This window comes from Silurus aristotelis, assembly GCF_946808225.1.
Source record: "Silurus aristotelis genome assembly, chromosome: 11".
In the NCBI taxonomy this organism is placed as follows: domain Eukaryota; kingdom Metazoa; phylum Chordata; class Actinopteri; order Siluriformes; family Siluridae; genus Silurus; species Silurus aristotelis.
In genome coordinates, this window is record NC_139584.1 from 27,184,664 (window position 1) to 27,205,297 (window position 20,634).

The following is a 20,634-nucleotide window of genomic DNA, read 5'->3' on the forward strand; positions in this document are numbered from 1 at the left end:
AACAAACCTGTCTTTAAAGTAAATTTTAGGAAATTGGAAAATTCAAAGTGAAGGAGAGCCGCCGCTAGCTAGTTATCGACCAAAAACGAGTCTGCATGATGCGCACTGGACTCAGGCCAATTACATTTTTTTTATACATTTTTTTTTTGTACTTAATACAAAATATTGTATACAGTTTTTCGATTATTTCGATTTCATTTATTCATTCATTTTCTCCCGCTTATCCGTAATTCGGGTCGCGGGGGCAGCAGTCTAAGCAGGCCCCCGCCTTCGACTGCTGCCCAATTCTCACAGCACCGTCCCTTACGGTCCCTCCTGCAGGTAGTGAGCCCACGGGAAGGCGGCCCCACGTCACTCCGACGTCACGGACCTTGATATTTCCCTCGAAAGGGACCCCCGGAGCATAGAGGGTTAAGGGCCTTGCTCAAGGGCCCAAGAGTGGCAGCTTGGCAATACCGGGGCTTGAACTCCAGACCTTCCGATCGGCAACCCAGCGCCTTAACCGCTGGAGCCACCACTTGATTTATTTTACTATATTTAATTGTTTATTTGATAGTATTTATAGCTCGTACATCATCAGGAGAAATGCGTAGTCAATAACGAACACAGTAACAACTTATGAACAAATTCATGTTACATTCGAAACGTAACTCGTTCGTAAGGTGGGGAGCGTCTGTACATTGCTGTTAGACTTTTGGCACAAGAGTAATTAGATAGGCAAACTATTTAACACTTTACCATGCGCATTTCTTGATTTTTGTGCGTTTCTGTGCTCCACAGGATCTATCGGGTGACCGTCAGCGGCGCACCCTGGAAGCCATCAATCATGTCGGAGTTCCCATCCTGTCCAGCGCGATCACAACCGTGATATCCACAGTGCCGCTGTTTTTCTGCACGATTATGCCTTTTTCAAAGTTTGGCCAGATAGTGGCTATAAACACTGCTGTCTCGATATTATTTACCCTCGTCGTGACCACAGCCCTGTTGGCCACCATGGGGCCTTCGCACTTCACTCGGCCACCCCGAGCAGTTCTCAAAGCCAGCCTGGTGGTGCTTGCTGTAGGGCTCTCAGGGTGTCTCTTCTGGTGGACCGGATCCCAACTAATTCCCACCAGCTGGAGCTCACTTATCACTTAGACTGGGAGCTGTCTACTGACCTGTCAGCCAAAAGACTGAAGAATCCAAATCAAGGAAATCAGAATCGTTGTGTAGTGAAACAGCCACTGAATGTATTTGGTATGTAAATTATTGTTGGGATGAACATGATACTGTGTACAAGATTCTCTTTGTTTAGATTTGCTGCCTCCTTATATGATACCTTAAAGGAAACATCCACCATGAATGACTAATAATTTTATTATTTGTAATTGTAACTTTTCTCATTGACAAACTTCTACTTTCAGTAGTCAATTACCCATAATTAGTGTTTGACTACCTGCTTCAGATGGACAACCTCATGTCTGTGTTAAAAAAGACTAATGCGGCAGAGCTTTAGCCCTTTAATCTGTCCACTTATTTCACCTCTTCATCTGTACACATCGCTTTTAATTGATAACATATATCTGCTTTGCATTCCGGTACATTTGAATTTAACATTTGCTGTCTTCATTGAACTCCACAAAACACTGGAAAATGGTACGTACGTAAGAAGAAAAAGCTTTTGTTCATTTGTTTTTAGGAGCAAATACAGACACCTGGCCATTATCCCACATGTCTGAGATATCTTCTCTCGGGGATAATGAGCATTCAGCACTAACGAACAAATTAGCACGACAATCACTAAGTGCGTCTTGAATATTTCAATCGAAACGTGTGTTCAGGGTGGATTTTCCTTTGAGTGACAGCGGGAAGATGAAAATACGAAGAAGTTTTTGGGGGGGGGGGGGAATGGTCAGAGTAAAAAAAAAAATGCATTATCAAAGAACTTCTTAAGCAGACCAGATTTTTTTGAATGAATACGAATAAAAAAACGATGGTCTAGGGAGTTTGTGGATATGCTGTCTACCTCAGGTTAATAAAAAAATGAGAAGAAAAGAGAAGAAGCTGTCCAAGGGTCGATATTAAAGACTGTGAAAGCCTTGCAAGTGGAATAATAAAAGATATTTTGGTTTGCTCCAGCTCGGTTATATGGAATAGCTGGAGACTAGTTTAACTTTTAAAATCATTGACAAAATGTCACTCAAACGCAATGCTGCTCTTGAGAAAAGAAGAGTTTTGATGTCGATGCCGATGTTCTTATGAAATGAAATGAACCCGTTTCTAAATCCAGTCAGTTGATGGTACTGTGTAACCATCGCTAGGTTAGAGATTGTGTTTTAATGTGCAAACCACAGAAGTATTTTGTATGATGGTTTGTTTTTTGTGAATCTGACCAACAAGCTGTTCTACTGATTTTATATTACTGTAAATCTGTATTTGAGTAGTTGAGATGTTTCTGTTGAATTGTTCCTTAAAAAAAAAAGCGATTTATACAGTGTGTTGTATAAATGCTTTGCTATTGGTTCTCATTCATCAAATCAATACACTCACCTTGGGAGCATTTACAGTCTTTTGTGTTTTGTGATGTATATATATTTGAAACGTACGTGTGAAAGCCTTGACCCATTTTTTTCACCTGTCCCAGTTTTAGAGATTCGATTTCACAGTGTACTCCATCACAAAGAACATCAACATACAAAAGATTTTTCTAGGACTGTCGGTTGTTAAATGTAGGATGAGTCTTTACTTCTATTCCTATTGTAAAACAGAAGGAAATAACAGTACCAAGTAGTAGATAAGTGGGAAATGAGAGACATTATTGTATTGATTATTCAATTCAGCACTTTTAAGAATTATTATTATATATTATTAGGAAGTAAAAGGAATTGGATAAAGGTTTAGGATTTTGGGTTAAAGTTCAGGATTGGGGTTTATTGTTGAAAGTTTTAGGGTGAGGTTTCAGGGTTTAGGGTTAGAGTTTAGCTTTAAGGTTAGGATTAAGGTGTGGGGTTTACAATTTGGGTTAAGGGTTAGGTTTAGGGTTAAAGGTTTGGGGTTAGGATTAGTTTAGGGTTGAGTGAGGTTGACGATTCGGCTTTACTGTTTGAGTGTGAGAGGCAAAGGTGTAGGTTTAGGGCTTAAAGTTTGGGTTTATAGTTAATGATTTGGGTTTAGGGTTAGGGTTGAGGATTTAGGGTGAGGGTATGGGGTTTACAGTTACAGCTAGAGGTAAGGTTTAGGGTTAGGATAAAGTTTGGAGTTAAGATTTTAGTGTAAAGCGTTAGTCAAATGAAGGCAATTTTAAATTCACCTGCACATGACTACATTGGAAATGACTGTAATGGACAATAAACACTTAAATATCGCTATGCATGAATTGAAATTCCACTGTTGCACACTCCCAAAGGGTGTCCTCCTGCAGTTATTTTTGTTGTCCTTCAATTATGAATAAAATCTTTATAAAATTTGTTTAGTGTAGCAGAGTGAATTCCGGTGTGACTAGAAATTCTGTTTGAGAAAAGGTGTGTACAGAGTTGCACATTGCTAAACTCACTCACTTACTCAGATCAAGCGAATAAAAAGCAGAATTTGGAAGGTTAATGTGCATTCTGACTAAGATCTTTGCCGGACATAATTAAGCCTTAAAAAAGAGTAATATTCTTTTAAAAAATTACAAAAATGACTTTTTGTAAAATAATAACACTTTATATTTGCATTTCTATCTGGAGAATCTACAAATTTAAGCCGAAATTGTCAGTGATTAATTATGGAAATTGGGGGAAAAACATATTAAGCCATTTAGTTCTTAATATCTTAAATTTTACATTTACAATTACAGCTGTGGAGATTTGTACTCATTCAGCCACAAGGGGTGTGAGTAAAGTCAGGTACTGATGTGGGTGAGGTGACAAGGCCTGGGGTGCAGTCAGCATTCACATTCATCCAAACATTGTTCAATAGGGTTGGAGGTCTATAGCAGGCCATTTAAGATCTTCCACTCCAAAACATGTAAATCATATCTTCATGGAGCTTGATTTGTGTCCAGGGGCATTGCCGTGCTGGAACAGGTTTGGATCTTCTAGTTGAAGTGAATAGAAAATTTTCATGCTACTGCATCCAAAGATACACACAATTGTGTGCCTCCGACTTTGTGGTAACAGTTTGGGGAAGAACTATATGACTGAAAAAATTCAGGTGTCTCAATACTCTGTCCATATACAGTAAATAATCAATTAGTCTTTCTATCTGTCTGTTGGTTTATCTATTTTTCTATCCAGGCAGCCAAGGACCATTTTTCAAAAAAAAATTTAACTAGCAAATTTCCAGACATAAAAAAGGCATTGACTTTCATACAGGTTAATCCAAACCTGAAAAACACTAAAATTTAAAGTAATCTATGTAAGCGCTGGGAATTAAACGATTTAATAAACAATTTGATAAATTTTACGATTAAGAATGACATTGCTTTACAAGTGTCTACTTTTTCGACTTTTCCTATCAGTCACCTTCAGTTTAAATAAAGCTCGTACTTGGACTTTATTTGGACGTCCCCATCAATTGTGGTTAATAATTAATGTACGAACCAAAAGATCACCATTAAAAATTCATCATGCAGGTTGTGTATAATAGATGCTCCAATGAGATGGCACTAAAACGATTTTGGGTGCAATGTGAGAACTTTCCAGAGGCATTTTCACACAGATGGATGTGAAGTGTACCGTTAATTTGTGCTTTTTTTTTTTTTTTTTTTTTTACACCAAACACATAAAAAAATACCACTTTCTGTGATGTGAATTGGGTATAAGTAAAGACAGATTACAAGTATTCAGAAACAGATTCCAGGTAAACATGTGGGACATGGTTGGGGGGAAAAAAACGTTTTATTTAATTGACCAGTCTTTTATTTTTTACTTAAACTTTTTTTTATTTTATTAAATTTATATATAAAACTGCCAAGACACTTTATATTTATTATTGTATTGATTCGACAGCTCATGCCATAGACTTTTTATTTATTTACTATACATTTACCTACAATTTGCACTTCTTGTAGCTTCAAAACTGCATTTCGTTGCTATCTTTTCAGTCGGTCTGTGGTCTGTCTATAAATCCAAATAAATGTACTTAGTAGTATTTTCTCTCTTTAGTGTAAGTAATTTAAGTTAGACTGCTGTTATGTCGTAACACCTGATTACAAAACTTGAAAATTATGAAATTTCAAAACCTACACTTTCAGTAATTTCTTCTTAGACAATAATAAAGTTGGTGTATAAAATCGACCTGCCAAAGATAAAGAAATAATTTTTATTCTGTAATATCACATAAAGCAGGGGCGGATTCAAACTCACCCGCAGAGGATCCACTGTGGCTGCAGGCTTTTATTTCAACCAAATTGGAGGCGCATTTGATAGCGAATTGGAAGCCAAGATGAACTGATTAAACGAGTGGAATGACTGCTGCTTGCTGGGAATGAAAGCCTGCAGCAACATCGGCCTGTTTGTGGATAAGATCGAAGAAGCCTGCTGTATAGGTTGGTGCCACATGGTTCACTCTGGATATTATTTACTCAGCTGTTCTGTTAATCTTTATGGATAATAGAAACAAATGCTTTATGTTAAAATGTATACAATCAATAACATTGTATATATTGCCACACTATTGGGACACCTGATTTTTCTCCAGCCTTATGCCGTTCTTTCCCAAACTGGTATGAGATTTCTTTGGATGCATTAGCAATTGGTGTTCCCTTTACTTGAACTAGGAGACCAAAACCTTTTCAAACATGACGATACCCCTTTGCATAAAGCCACATAATGAAGATATGGTGTGAAAGATCTCCTGATATAGAGTACTGACCTCCACCGTATTAAACACTATTGGGATCAATTGTAAAGCTGACTGCACCTCATTTCATCTACATTAGTACCTGACCTTTGTAGCTGAATGAGCACAAATCAGTGACCTAATGAACTGGTATCAGGATGTATTTATGGATAGAGACTTCAAAGCACTCATATAAGTGGTTCTGGATAAAGAGACCTACCAAATGCCATGAATGCAAATGTACACCACCAAAACAGTTTTTGAGCAGATGCACAGGTTTTAGAATTTTATGTCTTACCATCTGAGACCTGCTGTTTGATCCAAATATAACAAAGCTGCTTGACTCACTGCATAAAGAGGCAGATTAATTTCTGGGTTCTTTGTTTGCCTTGTGGTTGAGGAAGCACCAGATGGATCCCTCCTCCTCAATCTATTTTCCCCCCAGCTTGAAAAATAAACCAAATACTCAAACTATGCAACCTTGACAACACTGACTGTATAGATCCCGCTTTTGAATGCCATTCTTAATACAGTCTAAAGCTTTAAATGTTGAAAATATAAAATGTTCCACAATGATGAGTAAGATTCAGATCTATCGTTTACCGCAAGTGTAAACGGCTGAGCTGGAGTTCAATCGATCTGAGTATTCCTGTGAATTTGTGCTCCTGTCAGAAAACGAGATCTCATAATCAGTTAGGTGGCTTGTAATGAATCAGCAAACAAGTGTAAATAATGAAGTGGTCAAAAACCAGACCACAGCTCTGATCTTTTCTTGATTCTGACTGATCGCCATCATCTGCAAGGTGTATTTTAATGCATTTACCTCATTACAAAACTCTAAATTTTTGAAATATCACCAAGACCTACTGTATGCAATCAAATGACTTTAAAGTCACATTTGTTCTGAGGCAATACAAAAGTAGATTTATAAAAAACTAACTACGATCTCCAGGAGTCTCCAGTGTTTGTGTGTCCTAAATGTTCATTTTCTGGCAGAGGAAAGTTTTTGACACAAAGAATTTACTTTCTATTTCAGATGACAATATGATTTTTTTGGTCCTCTAAATGTAACTGAAAGAAGGAAACATATTTACATTTATGCCCTTTGGCAGGTGATCATTAGCCACAGTAATTTACAATTACCTCATTTATACAACTGGCCCCAGCAATGGTAGATTGGATCATAAGTCAAACATCTTAACCACTGAACTCCCACATCACCTGATTACATACAGTATGTCAGCTTTATATTATATGTGTTAGTGTTGGCAAACTGCTGTGGTAGAATTTAAATAAAACATTTCAGTAAGCGATATTATGGAAGATCAATTGGGTTCAGGGTGCTAACAGTAAATCCATTGAAGATTATTTTCTTGTAATTGCACATAACTAAACGTTTTATTCCATACTTGTGAAATGTGTAGCATTCAGAATCTTTGGTACATTTCTAGAATGGGTATCACCATCTACAGTAATCTAACAGTATATACACCAAAATATGGACAAAAGTTTGTGGACACCTGACCATAAGATTCGTATGTGCTTTTGAACATCCCATTCTACATCTGGTCACCATTTGCTGCCATAATAACCACCACTCTTCTGACAAGATGTTCCACTATAGTTTCTAGTGTGCATGTGGAGATTTGTGAAGGAAGGTGTTAGCTTATTGATTAAAGCATTGGACTTTGGATCGGAAGGTCACAAGTTCAAATGCAGTTGCAGCTTGGTGGTGGTGGGAGACTCAAACCTGTTCCAGATTTGGGTCTCCTAGTTTAAGTGAGAGGAAGATTTTAGACTACTTCTTCCGAAGACATCCAATACAATTGGGTGTCTAAAAACTTTTTGGTAACAATTTTGAGGGAAAAAAACACACATGGCTGGAAAAGAATCCGGTGTCCCAAAAAAGTGTATGTATAGAGAAAATTATCATTATACACATTTAATTTTATACACTATTCAATCCTTGGTTCTTTTATCCTCGGGTTTTAAAAGGCCTTTTTTCCCCCCAATATCAAGAAGGTGTAACGAGCCATTTAATGAAATGAAAATAACACTTTATGAAATATATGCACTTGTTAATACTATGTGCAAATACATCAACCAGAATCAGCTATACAATATAAATAAATTGCATCTTGTGTGTAGGTGTGTGTGTGTTCACAATTACACAAAGCCTTATTTCTCGACAGGTTATTATGGTTTAGTGTACTCGGTAATACAACAATCAAACATTTACATACATACATATATTGAAAGGCATAAACATATCCCCATAGTTGATAAGTGACCTCGATCAATTAGGGCAAACTAGATCAACCGTACAATATTGTTAAAGGTAGACAGATCTGAGCCACTTGTCTTATTCATCCACACTGGGATTAAAGCACTCGCTACAACACAGGCGTTTGCATCAGATTATGGATTATCTACAAATCAAGAGACATTAGAAACGCTATTTGTGGTCAATTAGAAATTCAACCAGAGCCACAATGTTACGCAGCAGAAGTGTTCCACCTTTAAAACCAAAAACAAAACAAGAAAACAAAGAAGAAAGAAAAAGCTAACTAGAATAAGACATTTAATAGAAATGCATTATGGTGGGGGAAAAAACCCAACAGATTTGGTAAGTCAGTGTGCATCAGACAGTCGCTTGACATCCAGGAAACCAACATCGCATAAGTATAAAAGTGATCAGTATACAAAGTGAGGGAAGTACCACCTTTAAAAAAAATACTAATACATTTTCTTTTGTGTCATTGCTATTCATTACTTTTAGAACTTTCTCTTTACGAAAGCTGTTCACCTCCTTAACGATGCACCACTTCGCCCAAGGGGTGACTGTCAAGTAAATGGTATCGAGCAGGTCCCAAAGTGAGTCAGAGACGCTTGAACCTGAGACTCAAAAGAGTTTGTGGCAGACAGAGACGGAGCGAAATAAGATCATAGAGGGAGATGAAAGTACATTTGCAGGTGCCTTGTGAATAAGATTTCTGCAGGAGGAAGAAGAATAAGAAAGAAAGGGGGGGAGCAAGGTGATGACTGGTAAATAATTCAGACAGAGGCTCAGTCTCAGGCTGGCACAATCCAGACCAATTAGGCAAGGTCTGTGTACCTTCTCACACACAAGTGCACACAAACACACACACACACACACACACACACACCTTCAACAGCCTGACAGGACTCGAAATCAGCTTCTGTTCCTGGAAGAAGAAAAAAAAAAAGACCTCGGACAAATTACACTGAGATTGGATGACTGGAAAATACAAAATTGGAATGAGTGAGGGAACAAAAGAACAGTTGGTATACCTGTACCATTACTGGAGGATAGGAAGCTCTATTTTGTAGCGACAGCATGACATATGAATCGATAGTACAAAGCGGGGAAGCAACAAGGACGGAGTCTTAAAACACTTAGCAACTGCCCTCAGTAACACTCGACATGCTGTGTATCTTCGAACCATACAGATCATACTGAGCTAGTAATGCGATGCTTTTAAAAAGCACTAACATTACATCTCTACTGTTTAAATAAAAAAGGGAAAAAAAAATAACAGTACTCCATTTGTTGCTCCAGGTCGAATATATGTTTGGAAAAATATGGAAAAGCTAAGTGCTAAGTCCATCAAACTGATTAGGCTCATTTTTGCAGAAGCACCACTCAGCCTTGCTCTTCTTCACTGAGGTACTACGTTGGTCCAAGTTGATATAAGTGATATAGTTCATATAATTAATTGTTGGACAAAGCTGGACCAGTTGAAAATATTATAATACCAACAATAATAATAATAACAATAATATCTGAGGCCTGAGGTATTGCCAAAAACAAAAAAAAAACCATACCCAAGGACTTGCATCAGACAAAAACTCCCCGAACTCTCATATCCACACCTTCATTAACATCAATGGAGATTTCCCACTTTAGACACCCTCTTTAGATTCAATTCAACATCACCACATTTGTTTAAAGTACCCCCGAACAGCTATGTAGAATTATACATTTGTTTAATGAGCTCTGAATGCTAGAAAAACCGACTTCATGCTAGCCTTAATTCTTGATTAATATCAATACTCCCTTTTTTTTTTTTACTTTACAGGAACCAGACCTAGCAAAATAGTAGTATTAGCTGGGTTGTATAAATGACTAGCTAATACAGCTGGAATAAAATTTTTCTTACACCAGTGAGGTCAATATCAGTGTCTTGATTTATATTCTCATATACTCAAAAGTGTATTTAACAGTAGCCAAGCATGTTTGCAATGTTAAATAAAACATACTAGCACACCTAGCTGGGTAGTTACGAGCTAGAAAGCTGGTTCGTATTACACGAGTGAGAACGGTTTCAGAATCAGAGTTTTGATGTACGTACATATATACTAAACAAAAGGTTTTTAACAGTAGCCAAACATTGAGCAACTTTAAATAAGCTAGCTAGCTAGATAACAGCTAGAAAACTAGCCCATATGTTTTTCTCAGGTAGACACGAGTTAGATCAAGTTTCAGTATCCAAGTCCTGATGTTCATTCTCATATACTGAAAAAAATGATGTATTTAACAGTAGCAAAAAATCTTAGCAATGTTAAATAAGCTAGCTTTCTCACATATGAAACTGCCTGCCCAAATATACGACCATTAACTAATGTAGCTAGTTAACTGCTAGGAAACTAGCAAACATTTGCCTCAGGTAGACACAAGTGTGATCTAGTTTTAGCATCTTGATTCACACTGTCATATCGATAACATTAGCAAAGCTAGATAAGAAGAATCAAACTAGCTTGCTAAGGCTTGCCTAAGGTAGACAAGTGTTGTATCTAGTACTGGAAACTTGATTGACACGGTCGTCTCAAAACACATTATCAGGGCTAGCTAGCTTGATTAAAAGCTAGCTTTTGCCTCAGGGATATTAGAGCAAATTTGGCCAGCTTAACAGTGCCCAAAAACAAAATATATCAGTAAATCTGGCAAAGCTAGCTAGCTGGTTAGACATACTTTGAGTATTTAAGTCTTGATTCACTTGGTCATATATTTGCACAGGAGCCAGACCTGAACAAAAAACATTATTAAAAAATTTGGCTAGTTATCTAGAATCAAACTAGCCTCAGTCAGACAAGCATTGTGTTTCAGTATATTGATTTAAACAAACATAATTTGCCAAAATTTGTCAGAAGACATCAGTAGCAAAATATTAGCAAGGAATCTAACCAGCTAGTTTAGCATACAGGTTGTGCTTATTCAAAGGGTTTAATGCATTTACAAACGAGTTCATACAAGATAATTGCTTAAATCAGTATTTTACAAAAGGAATGACAACATTTTGGAAGGGAATATGCCCAGAAAAAGACATCCAAGAGGAAGTAGGTGGAAGGGGGGACATGTTCGGGGGTACGTTACAGCTCGTGTGCTTTATATTCGAATACAAAAATACAGAGCAGAAAAGAGAAGAACAGGCAAATGTTGAAGAGAAGCACTAAGGCTTTAAAAAAAAATTTTGTACAGCACAGTGTGTGTGTGGGGGGGGGGGAGGGGGAGTAGATAGAGAATCATGTAATGCTGATAATGAAGGAGAGAGAGACATGTAATATGACATTTCAACAGCTGAAATAAATTACTTGCACTGAATCTCATTCGAGAAATATAATTTGCTCTCCAACCATCACCACCCATGGCATGTTGAATTTACTAGCACAATTTGGGGACAGAGACATGTTAAGCAGAAGCCTAAAACTATTGTGTATTTAAAGCCAAAATAACCACCTTTTTTTGCAAAAAAATTTTTTATGGAAAAGCAATTAACAGCCAACAGACCACATGGGCCACATTTCATTTATTAATATTTTAATACGATAACTGTTTCTTTCTTCTTTTTTTTTTTTTACTTTCATCAATAACGCTAATATGAAAAAGGAAGCTTCCTGGATGAATAGCCAGGAAAAAATATTACAATGGCTTGTGCAGTCACATAAAATGGCCCTGTTTGCTGTTTAGTTTTTCTGGGGTTTTTTTTCCTGTTGTTACATGCATCAGTCTGACAAACAATGTCAGCAACTCAAGTAGTAGTTGTGAAACCAGCCGGGCACAACTGTGTGTATGTGGAAATGAAAGAGGTCTCCCATAATGCCCTGGGAAAGGGGGGGAAAAAAAAGAAAAAAAAAAAGAAAAAGGAAACATTCGATCCATTAATCCTTTCTTTCTTTGTGTTGTGGTGTTGCTGTCTGCTTCGATGAAATCTGAATGCTTCATCATCCTGCTTGAGATCTTGTAGGGCCCTCAGTGTGTGTGTGTGTGTGTATGTAGGTGTGTGTAGGTGTGTGTGTGTGTGGGTGTTGCAATTGCATTTCGGCTCATTAAAAAAAAAAAAAAAAAAAAAAAAAAAAAAAAAAAAAAAAAAAACGATTCCAAGGGTGATCATATTCTGATCATCTACGCTCCTCTATTCATGCCCCCCTCCCATCCATGATACACCAAATATTCCTCTAATCAAAATACAGCTCCCTTTTCCTACCCCAAACTCCGCCCCTTCAACCCCTGATCATTAATCATAAAAAAAGGTAAAAACAAGGTCTACTGTGGAATGGCTTTACTCCTCACAGTCAGTAGGGGGCGCCAGAGCCCCTGCGAGCTACTGAGGTGCGGTTGGCATCGTTCTTGCGGCTGGCATTGGCGGCCGGGGGGCTCCGTGCAACGGGCTGCGCCCTCCGCCTGGCGCCTCGACTCCTCCCCCTGGGCCCTGCACGGCCCCTCCCGGCCACTAGGGGTCACTTCTTGCGCGAGTGCAGCGTGTCCTGGAACTTGGTGCTGGTGTAGCGCACGTGGAAGCCCTTTTTGTTGATGGTGTCATCTGATCGGAACTTGATGACGATGGAGTCGCCGGCCGAGTAGATTTCCTCAGGAGGCTGAGAGCACGCACATGAACAAATACACACACACATAGTAAGCAACACAGAGAGTTAGAATTGCCCTAATTTTACAGAACAACCACAAAATAATCAATGTTTTCAGCTAGAAAATACATTACATCAATTTATAAGTCACCTGTAAAGGGTTTATTATTTTTATTATAAATCATTACACTATATGAACAAAAGTTTGTGGACACCTGACCATAGGATTAATATGTGCTTTCTGAACAACCCATTCCCCATTTAATCCACATTTTCTATTATAAAAGCTTCCACTCTTCTGGGAAGATGTTCCACTTGATTTTAGAGTGTGGTTATGGAGATTTGTGGAGAATCCAGGAGGCCTTTTGGCTCAAGACTACAGTTTTGAAAACATCTAAACATCCGAGCGTTTCCTTCACCTGTTTGTATTTAATTTTCATGTTGTATATTTATCTATGTGAGGAAAACATTTAAAATCGTTCAAGCCACTGAGCAATCAAAATTGAGTTAAATGTATTATTCAAAAAGTGTTCATGCCTCTGAGAAATTAGATACGTGTATATACTATATATGCGTGTACACGTATACATGCACGCAATATATATGCTTTTTATAGTTCAGAATTATACCAGCATTCTTTCAGCTTTGGATGGCTTAATATCTTGGTATCTAATGAATCAGTGCTCGTTCTAGCACACACCTTCCTCCACCTCATTAGGCAAACGACTCCTTAGTTATGAAGCATTTTTTCCTAATGGCCCCAGGCCTCGGAGTGCACCACAAACCATCGTCACTCTTCTGCCCCTGTAGCTCCTATCTAAAAAAAAAAAAAAAACGCGGGTCTTATTATTAAGCTCACCTTAATTATATCAAGTTGCTGGGTGACCTATTGAATTCAGGCGCTTATTTCTCCTTCCTTTCGAACTGCTCCATACTTGGCATAGTGCCACCTCGATGCTCATTAGCCCTACCTAACGGCTTCTGAGAAAGGGAGCGGAAAAGTCCTGCTGTTCTTCATTCAGCTCTATGGGCTGAAAGACAGTCCATGATGGGCGGAAAAGAAAGATTCGAGGCTCGGGTTGACTGCTGTGCTTCCTGTGTTAACTCAAAGTAATTTTGAATGAATTAAGTAAGAATACAAGTCAAAGAAGTCATTGTCGGGCTCAAATCCGAGGCGCAGCAAAGAAAAACGTTCATTGGCACGTGTTTTATTTTTTAAGGTTGATTCCATGAACATACCATTTTGTATTTTGTATGAACTTTTTGGTTTATTTAAAATCACAGGGACATCTGTACACTAGGTGGCGCTCTACTCCTTCAACCCGAACCATTGCTTTGAACTCGAGAAAGAAAAAAAATTCTCACGTTACAATTATTCGCACCTCATTAGCTACTTATTGGCGAGTAATTACCAATCAGTCTGTTGATTGGACAATTTTCTTCATTATTCCAATCAGCAGGCTGATTAGCATCCAGTAATCATTGTACTTCTAGGACGTCTGAGGTGACACGAATTTGAAAAACTCAATTGTGATTTTTAAGCAAAATTCCACAAATCTCAAAAGTAGCTTGTTTTACTGCTCACCCCTGATCCGCAGTAGCGACCAAGCCTTGGGGCCTTGGTGTCGGCTCCGTCGAACAGCTCCATGTAGTCATAGCCGCAGTCGGCTTCCTCTTCTATCTCAAACGTCTGGAAGATGAGCTCGACGCCGTAGCCCTTCTCAGCTGATATCACCCACTGGCAGTCTGACGCACCGGGGTAGTTGTTGTCCCCAAACTGGGCATGTGAATAGATGTCTTTGGTTTTCACCTCGGCTTTTAACAGTCCTCCGCACTCTAAAGACAAAATCGACAGTTAAAATCCTGGAGGATGTTGCTGGATATACAATGCATTCAAGAAAAAGTATTCAGACCCCTTCGTATTCCCCATGACAACAAGACAACAAGTGTTGCAGTGATCGGTTACATTTTTTTAAGGCTCTGGCATGGAGCAGTTGGTGTTGGATCTATGATGTTGAGCCATTTTATGAGTTGCTCAGGAGCTCCTGGTTCCACAATGTCAACTGACTACAGTGTATAAAACTGTAAAAAGGACATTACTCAATCACACTGGTGCTCATGTTAGTTCTCACTCTCCTGTGCTTTCCTCCAGCTCTACACATCAGGTTTCCATCAGGTTCTTGCTCACCTTCATTTTTCCTTGATCGCTCAGTTTGGCCAAAAACCCAGCACCATAAAGAGTCCTGGTAGTCCCAAACTTCTTCCATTTAAGAATTATTTAGGACGTGTATATATATATATATATATATATATAATTACATCATTATATACAGCAACATAATTACAGGGTTTGTTTTTTTTTTCTGCCCAAAGAAGCTACAATTAATTCAGTAGTTGCAGTGCGATCCGATCTGATCCGATTCAACACAATGCGATTCAATGCAATATGATGCACTGCAATTCAATATGCTACATATAGATAGTTACAGCTTTTATTCAGCTTTTACAGACAGACAGCAAATCATAAATGTACTTAAGTGCCTTCTGATTTTTAACTCATGGCTGTTTCACACACACCTTTGTAGATTAAATTAACCGAGACGTTCTTTTTTTTCTGTTTTGTCTCCAGGAAGATGCAGCTCTACCTCTGCCATGTTAATCTGTATTCTATGTGACTCTCAAGACAACGTAGCATTGTGATATGTCAATTGACGAGGCAGCAGTGGCGCTGAGAGAAACAGTTTAGCGAAGAGAAATCAATCTACAGATCAAATTATTGGTCACTTTGTAATTTCTAAAAGTATATCGCCTTTGCTAATAATTATATCTAAATAAATCCTTTTTTACCAATGCAAATACGTTAAAATCGATACATCGTGATGCAAATACCAAGTTGTATCCGATGCACACTTTTTTAAAAGGATGCATCACACTTAAATTTTATGTCAATGCACTGATCGATGCCTTCAATCCCTTTTGCCTTAGCGTAGTTATACTGCAGAAAAGCTATAAGCTGCTAGAAACCTTCATGCTAGAAACCTTCAAGGTCATGGTCTTACTCTTTAAATATACTTATAATTGATAAGAACAAAAAGTGATTCACTTCATTTTAAAGTGGTGGCTGTGAATAGAAGTTTCCGCACCTGCGGTATGCGAGGCTTCGAATCCTTTCTTCTGCACCGAGTTGTCAGAAAAGAAGCGGATGAACATCTTGTTCCCGCTCGACGTGACCGGAGGAGGTTTCTTGGCGCCGCAGTAGCGTCCGAGGCTGGGCGCCTTCCCGTCGCGCCCATCGTAGATCTCGATGTGGTCGTACGCGCACTCTAAATGAGGTTCCATGTCGATTTCATTGAAAGCCTGAAAGCACACGGTTTGGTTGTTTGTATGTCTTTTTTAATGGCAAAGAATTAGTACTGCTCCACTGCATAATACAGTACTGAGACATCGGTGAGAGTAAAAGGAGATGCTTTGGAACAGAATAAAACAGTGCTAATTGTATTAGGCCAAAATTCTATGCATTTTTAGCCTTACCCTAATAGATTAACTACAGTTTGCTAGCATGCTAGTACACAATAATTACTACATTAAGCTGGGATATAGCTAAACAATTATAGTAACATCATTTGATCAAGCTCCCCCCCCCCCCAACCCACCCTAGATTTGATTGTAAATTTTAACGATACCATGATGGATTCACCTACGCTGACTAGCGCTTACTTAACATGAGCTTGCTTTAACAAAACATTACGAACACATTTCTATGCTGCTGAAGGTGCTTTCTCATTTCTCAGTGACTGAAAAATTGCAGTCTGCTTGTACCATTTTTGTGACATCAGAACTGCAGCCACCTAACTTGTTGGACCTTGTTCTAAATTTTTAATGACCTCCCTATGGAGGGGGTTCTTATAGTATCAGATCGTGTCGACTCAAGATAAAAGCATTAAGTCACTGTGTGGGGGATTTTAGCCCCGGTATCGCCAAGCTGCAACTCTTGGAGCCCCCTGAGCAAGGCCCTTGACTCTCAGTGCTCCAGGGGCGCCGTATCATGGCTGAGCCTTCGCTCTGATCGCAGCTTTCTAACAACGCTGGGATACGCGATGCAAGAATTTGCTGTAAAAGCACATGTGACAAGTATAAAGCACCTTTTAAATAGTACTGGTAAAAAGTGAAAACATCAAACGATGATCATACCGTTATAGAGGATGTAGAAAGAGAGTATAAAGACTTATAAAAGCCATCTTATTATAGTGGTGCACTGCTACAGATTAAAAATAAGGAAAGAAAAAAAACAGTAAATGTTCGTACGATTTTGATACGATGTCCCGGTGTGGTGGAGAGAGCCCATGTGCACGCTTTCTTACTGGGGTATTTATCAGGCCAGTTGGGACTGGTGATGATTCCACTCACACTGTTCACCGTATGATCACAGCCGGCTGCAGAACACACACACACATACACACACACACACCCAGCAAAGTCAACAAAGCATCCAACAACCAGGCCCTTCGCTCTGTTTTATTTTCTCTGTCTGTCTTTCCATTTCTTTCTCTCGCTCTCTCTTTTGTTCCCCCTACATCTCTAAAAACCTGTGTTGTTCTTGGCAGCCTGAACCAACCATCTGTCTAACCCTCCCATTCTGTACTCCTTACTTTCCCTCTCTCTCTTTCTCTATCATTCTCTCTCTCTCTCTCCTTCCTCTTCTGTCTCTTCACAATAGGGAAAGGATCCTCTATAAATATCCTCCTGGCATTTAGTGTCAGCGAGCTGAAATCGATGGGGAGAGTTTTAAATAACCCTGAGCACACCCACTCTTAGCTTTCTAGAGTGCACCCAAAAGTCTTGGGTGCCGATATCTGTACGGAGAACAACAAAGCGAAGCGAATGTCTCAAAATGTGAAACGTGAAGGAGCAAAATATGTGTGTATACGTGTATATATATATACTTATATAAAAGCATGGTTTAATCATAGTCTCCATGAAGTTAAGGAGATAACTTGGTTTAATAATCGGCATCTCGAAAAGACAAACGTGTCAGTTTGGTGTGTGTCTACGTTTAAAAACAGGTTAAAATAGTAATCGCTAATCTAATTCACGTACTCACTGAGAGGATTTTGGAGTAGGCGGGATAATTTGCATAAACAGGTGCAAGACGATCATGCTGTTATACTGTCATATAGGTTTCATTTCATTACATATACATAAAATTGCTATCACTAGGAACAAAGACACCTGACCATAAAATTTGAACATCCGAATGTCTATTTAGTCTTCACTTGCTCTTATAATAACCTCCACTCTTTTGGGAAGATGTTCCACTAGATATTCTGAAGATTTGTGCTCATTCAGACATAAGGTTTTTAGTAAAGTCAGGTACTGATGTAGGGTGAGGTGAGGAATCCTGAGGTGCAACCAGTGTTTAAAATTCATGCCAAAGGGGATCAATAGGGTTGAGATTCAGAGCTCTATAGCAGGTGATCTTTCACTCCAACCCAAGCAAAGCATATGTTCATGGAGCTGATTTTGTGCACAGTCAAGCTGGAACAGGTTTGGGTCCACTTTAAGTGGGAAATCCTGTACAATTACAAACTTTGCGGGAACAGTTTGGAGACGAACTACATATGGCTGTAAAAGTCAGGTGTCCCAATACAAAAACAGAACCACATGTCTTATGCACAACAATTTCCTGGCTTTGATGTCAATACTGGTCACTAACACGACATGGTTTGTGATCTCTAGCTACGTGATAAGTGTTCGCTACCACTTTTTGAGCCTAGTCAATTGGATCCACATTGTAATGTATAAGTATTCACCTTTCTGATATTCTATACAATACGAAATATTATATAAGTACAGTTGTGTTCTCACCCTCTTTGCAGTCGTGTTTATTTTCATGGAGGACAAAACCGCTCCTGCACTGGCAGCTGTAGCTACCGAAGGTGTTCACACACTCGTGCTGGCAACCACCGTTCTCCTTGGAGCACTCGTCCTTATCTGTAAAGAGACATACCGGAGTCCTGGAGTCACACATAAGCTACATACCTGAGTTACACACAAGCGACATGCAAAACACCATTCCAAAAAATGAAAAAAGCATTAGGAAAATCGACTTCCACTGAATAATACAGTCCTGTGAAGCCTGAAAATGAGAAAAGGAAAACATTTTGTACAAAATAAACACTTCTACTAGGTTTTTTGACACCTTGTTTATTAAGGTTCAGGCATCTCTCAGCCTCTCTTAGCCTAGCTTGCTAGCAAACATTGCTATCATGAGCTCATGAAACACTACAGTAAGCTTCGTTAGTTTAACTATTAAGTTACCATCATGTGATTGTCAAGAATTTTGTGAAAGCTGACCAAAAAAGATACTATGATGGATTAACCTTCATCAGCTACCACTTTTAATGGAAGATTTATGCTTAGCTTACATTGGCTAGCTTTAAAAAAAACGTTATACCAGCTTAGCTGGTCAGAAAAAGTGCCTAGTGACTGATGATTCAATGTTTACTCAAAACTGCTGGAGGCCACACAAGTCTGGGGATTAATTAATGGAATATTCATGCATAAAAACACCACTGAGGAAAAAATTAATCTGATATTTTGTCTTCATTCTTTTCTTGTCAATGAACAACTCCGAGTACCTGAGAAGAACTGGGCCTTGAAGCCCTTCTTGGACACGGTGTTGTCCGATTTGAACTCGATGCGCATGTTGTTGTATTGAGACGTGATGGTCTCCGGCTTCTCTGCGCCACAGAATTTCCCATGTAGCCTGGAGTCTGCAGAAAGTCCACTTCTGACCTCCACGAAGTCGTACTTGCACACCTACGCAAAGGAGGTTGTGTGTTATTCAAATCTTGGACTATATGGATAAAAATATTAGGACTTTTCCAGAAATTTCCACATGTGGTTCTTCGCCAAACTCTTATCACAAGGTTGGAGGGACACAATTTTATAGGATATCTTTGAAGGTTATTATAACAGAAAATGGAGGTTTAATGTTTACTGTGAAGTTCAGAAATAACAACCTAATAACCTGGGAAGATGTTCCACTAGATTTTGGAGGGTGCTTGTGGAGATTTATTCAGCTACAAGGGTGTTAGTAAAGTCAGGTACTAATGTTTGTGAGGTGAGAAGGCCTGGTGTGCATTCATTGTTTCAATTTATTCTAAAAAATGTTAAACAGGTTTGAGGTCAGAGCTCTTAAGCAGAAGATCTTCCATTCCAACTCTTGTTCTCGGTGCACAGGGGTATTGTCATGCTGGAAGGTGTTGGGATCTCCTAGTTCTAGTGAAGGACAAATTTCATGCTACGTCCTATATGATTGTGCACCTCCAACTTTGTGATAACAGTTTGATGAAAAAACACGTGTCTGGAAAGGTCAGGTGTCCCAATACTTTGCCCGAACAGCGAATTTTGCATTTTTTTTTTTTATCGCGTTTTACGTTTTTGTTTAAAGTCGCCTTCTTCATCTGAACACTCCTCTGACTCTACCCTTGACATTTTCTTTCAGCCAAAATGAATCATGACATTCTCACAATTCCAGACGACTTCCCTCATCGCTGAATTTCTGTCCACACTGCCCACGAATTAAATTTTTTTTTCTCAAACTGCCCCTGAGACCGATCGCCCTTGAGACTGGCGCCTCTGACTGGAAAAGAAGCAGACGAACCCACCCCGTAGAGAGGCAAAAACCTAGCGCTCACATCATTGCCCTCGGTCTCGAAGACGTCGAAGAGCAGCGTGATGCGGTACTGCGTGGGCGCCACCAGCTGCCAGACGCAGTTCTTGTTCGGCGGGTACTCGCGCGGCCAGCCAGGACTCGTGATGGAGCCGTTCAGCTTGGTGATGAAGCCGCCGCACGCAGCTAGAGGCACAAACACAGAAAAGATAATGTGTCAACACTTGACACGTCCACTGCAAACACACTCAGATGCTTCGTTATCTTGCCAG

General features: G+C 39.1%; 2 protein-coding genes and 1 long non-coding RNA gene across 5 annotated transcripts in view; 2 read left to right on the top strand and 1 right to left on the bottom strand.

Annotated features, from left to right (window-relative positions):
* Window positions 1–2,539, top strand: part of disp3 (dispatched RND transporter family member 3) — a 45,169-nt gene extending 42,630 nt beyond the window's left edge. For both annotated transcript variants that reach the window (XM_083554094.1, XM_083554093.1), the window contains exon 21: window positions 781–2,539. In XM_083554094.1, the coding sequence (XP_083410220.1) occupies window positions 781–1,137 (357 nt within the window). In that variant the 3' untranslated portion in view covers window positions 1,138–2,539. The remainder of the gene's footprint in view (window positions 1–780) is intronic.
* Window positions 2,540–4,710: 2,171 nt separating this feature from the next.
* Window positions 4,711–11,936, top strand: LOC310733172. Its single transcript, XR_014535645.1, has 2 exons — window positions 4,711–4,839; window positions 4,876–11,936. It is a non-coding gene; the product is annotated as an uncharacterized lncRNA (long non-coding RNA).
* Window positions 11,937–12,166: 230 nt separating this feature from the next.
* The window catches only part of bmp1a (bone morphogenetic protein 1a), a 60,338-nt gene continuing 51,870 nt past the window's right edge, over window positions 12,167–20,634 (bottom strand). For both annotated transcript variants that reach the window (XM_083554110.1, XM_083554109.1), the window contains exons 14-20: window positions 20,388–20,548; window positions 19,326–19,506; window positions 18,553–18,678; window positions 16,993–17,120; window positions 15,831–16,044; window positions 14,273–14,523; window positions 12,167–12,699 (exon numbers count right to left, since the gene is read on the bottom strand). In XM_083554110.1, the coding sequence (XP_083410236.1) occupies window positions 12,562–12,699; window positions 14,273–14,523; window positions 15,831–16,044; window positions 16,993–17,120; window positions 18,553–18,678; window positions 19,326–19,506; window positions 20,388–20,548 (1,199 nt within the window). In that variant the 3' untranslated portion in view covers window positions 12,167–12,561. The remainder of the gene's footprint in view (window positions 12,700–14,272; window positions 14,524–15,830; window positions 16,045–16,992; window positions 17,121–18,552; window positions 18,679–19,325; window positions 19,507–20,387; window positions 20,549–20,634) is intronic.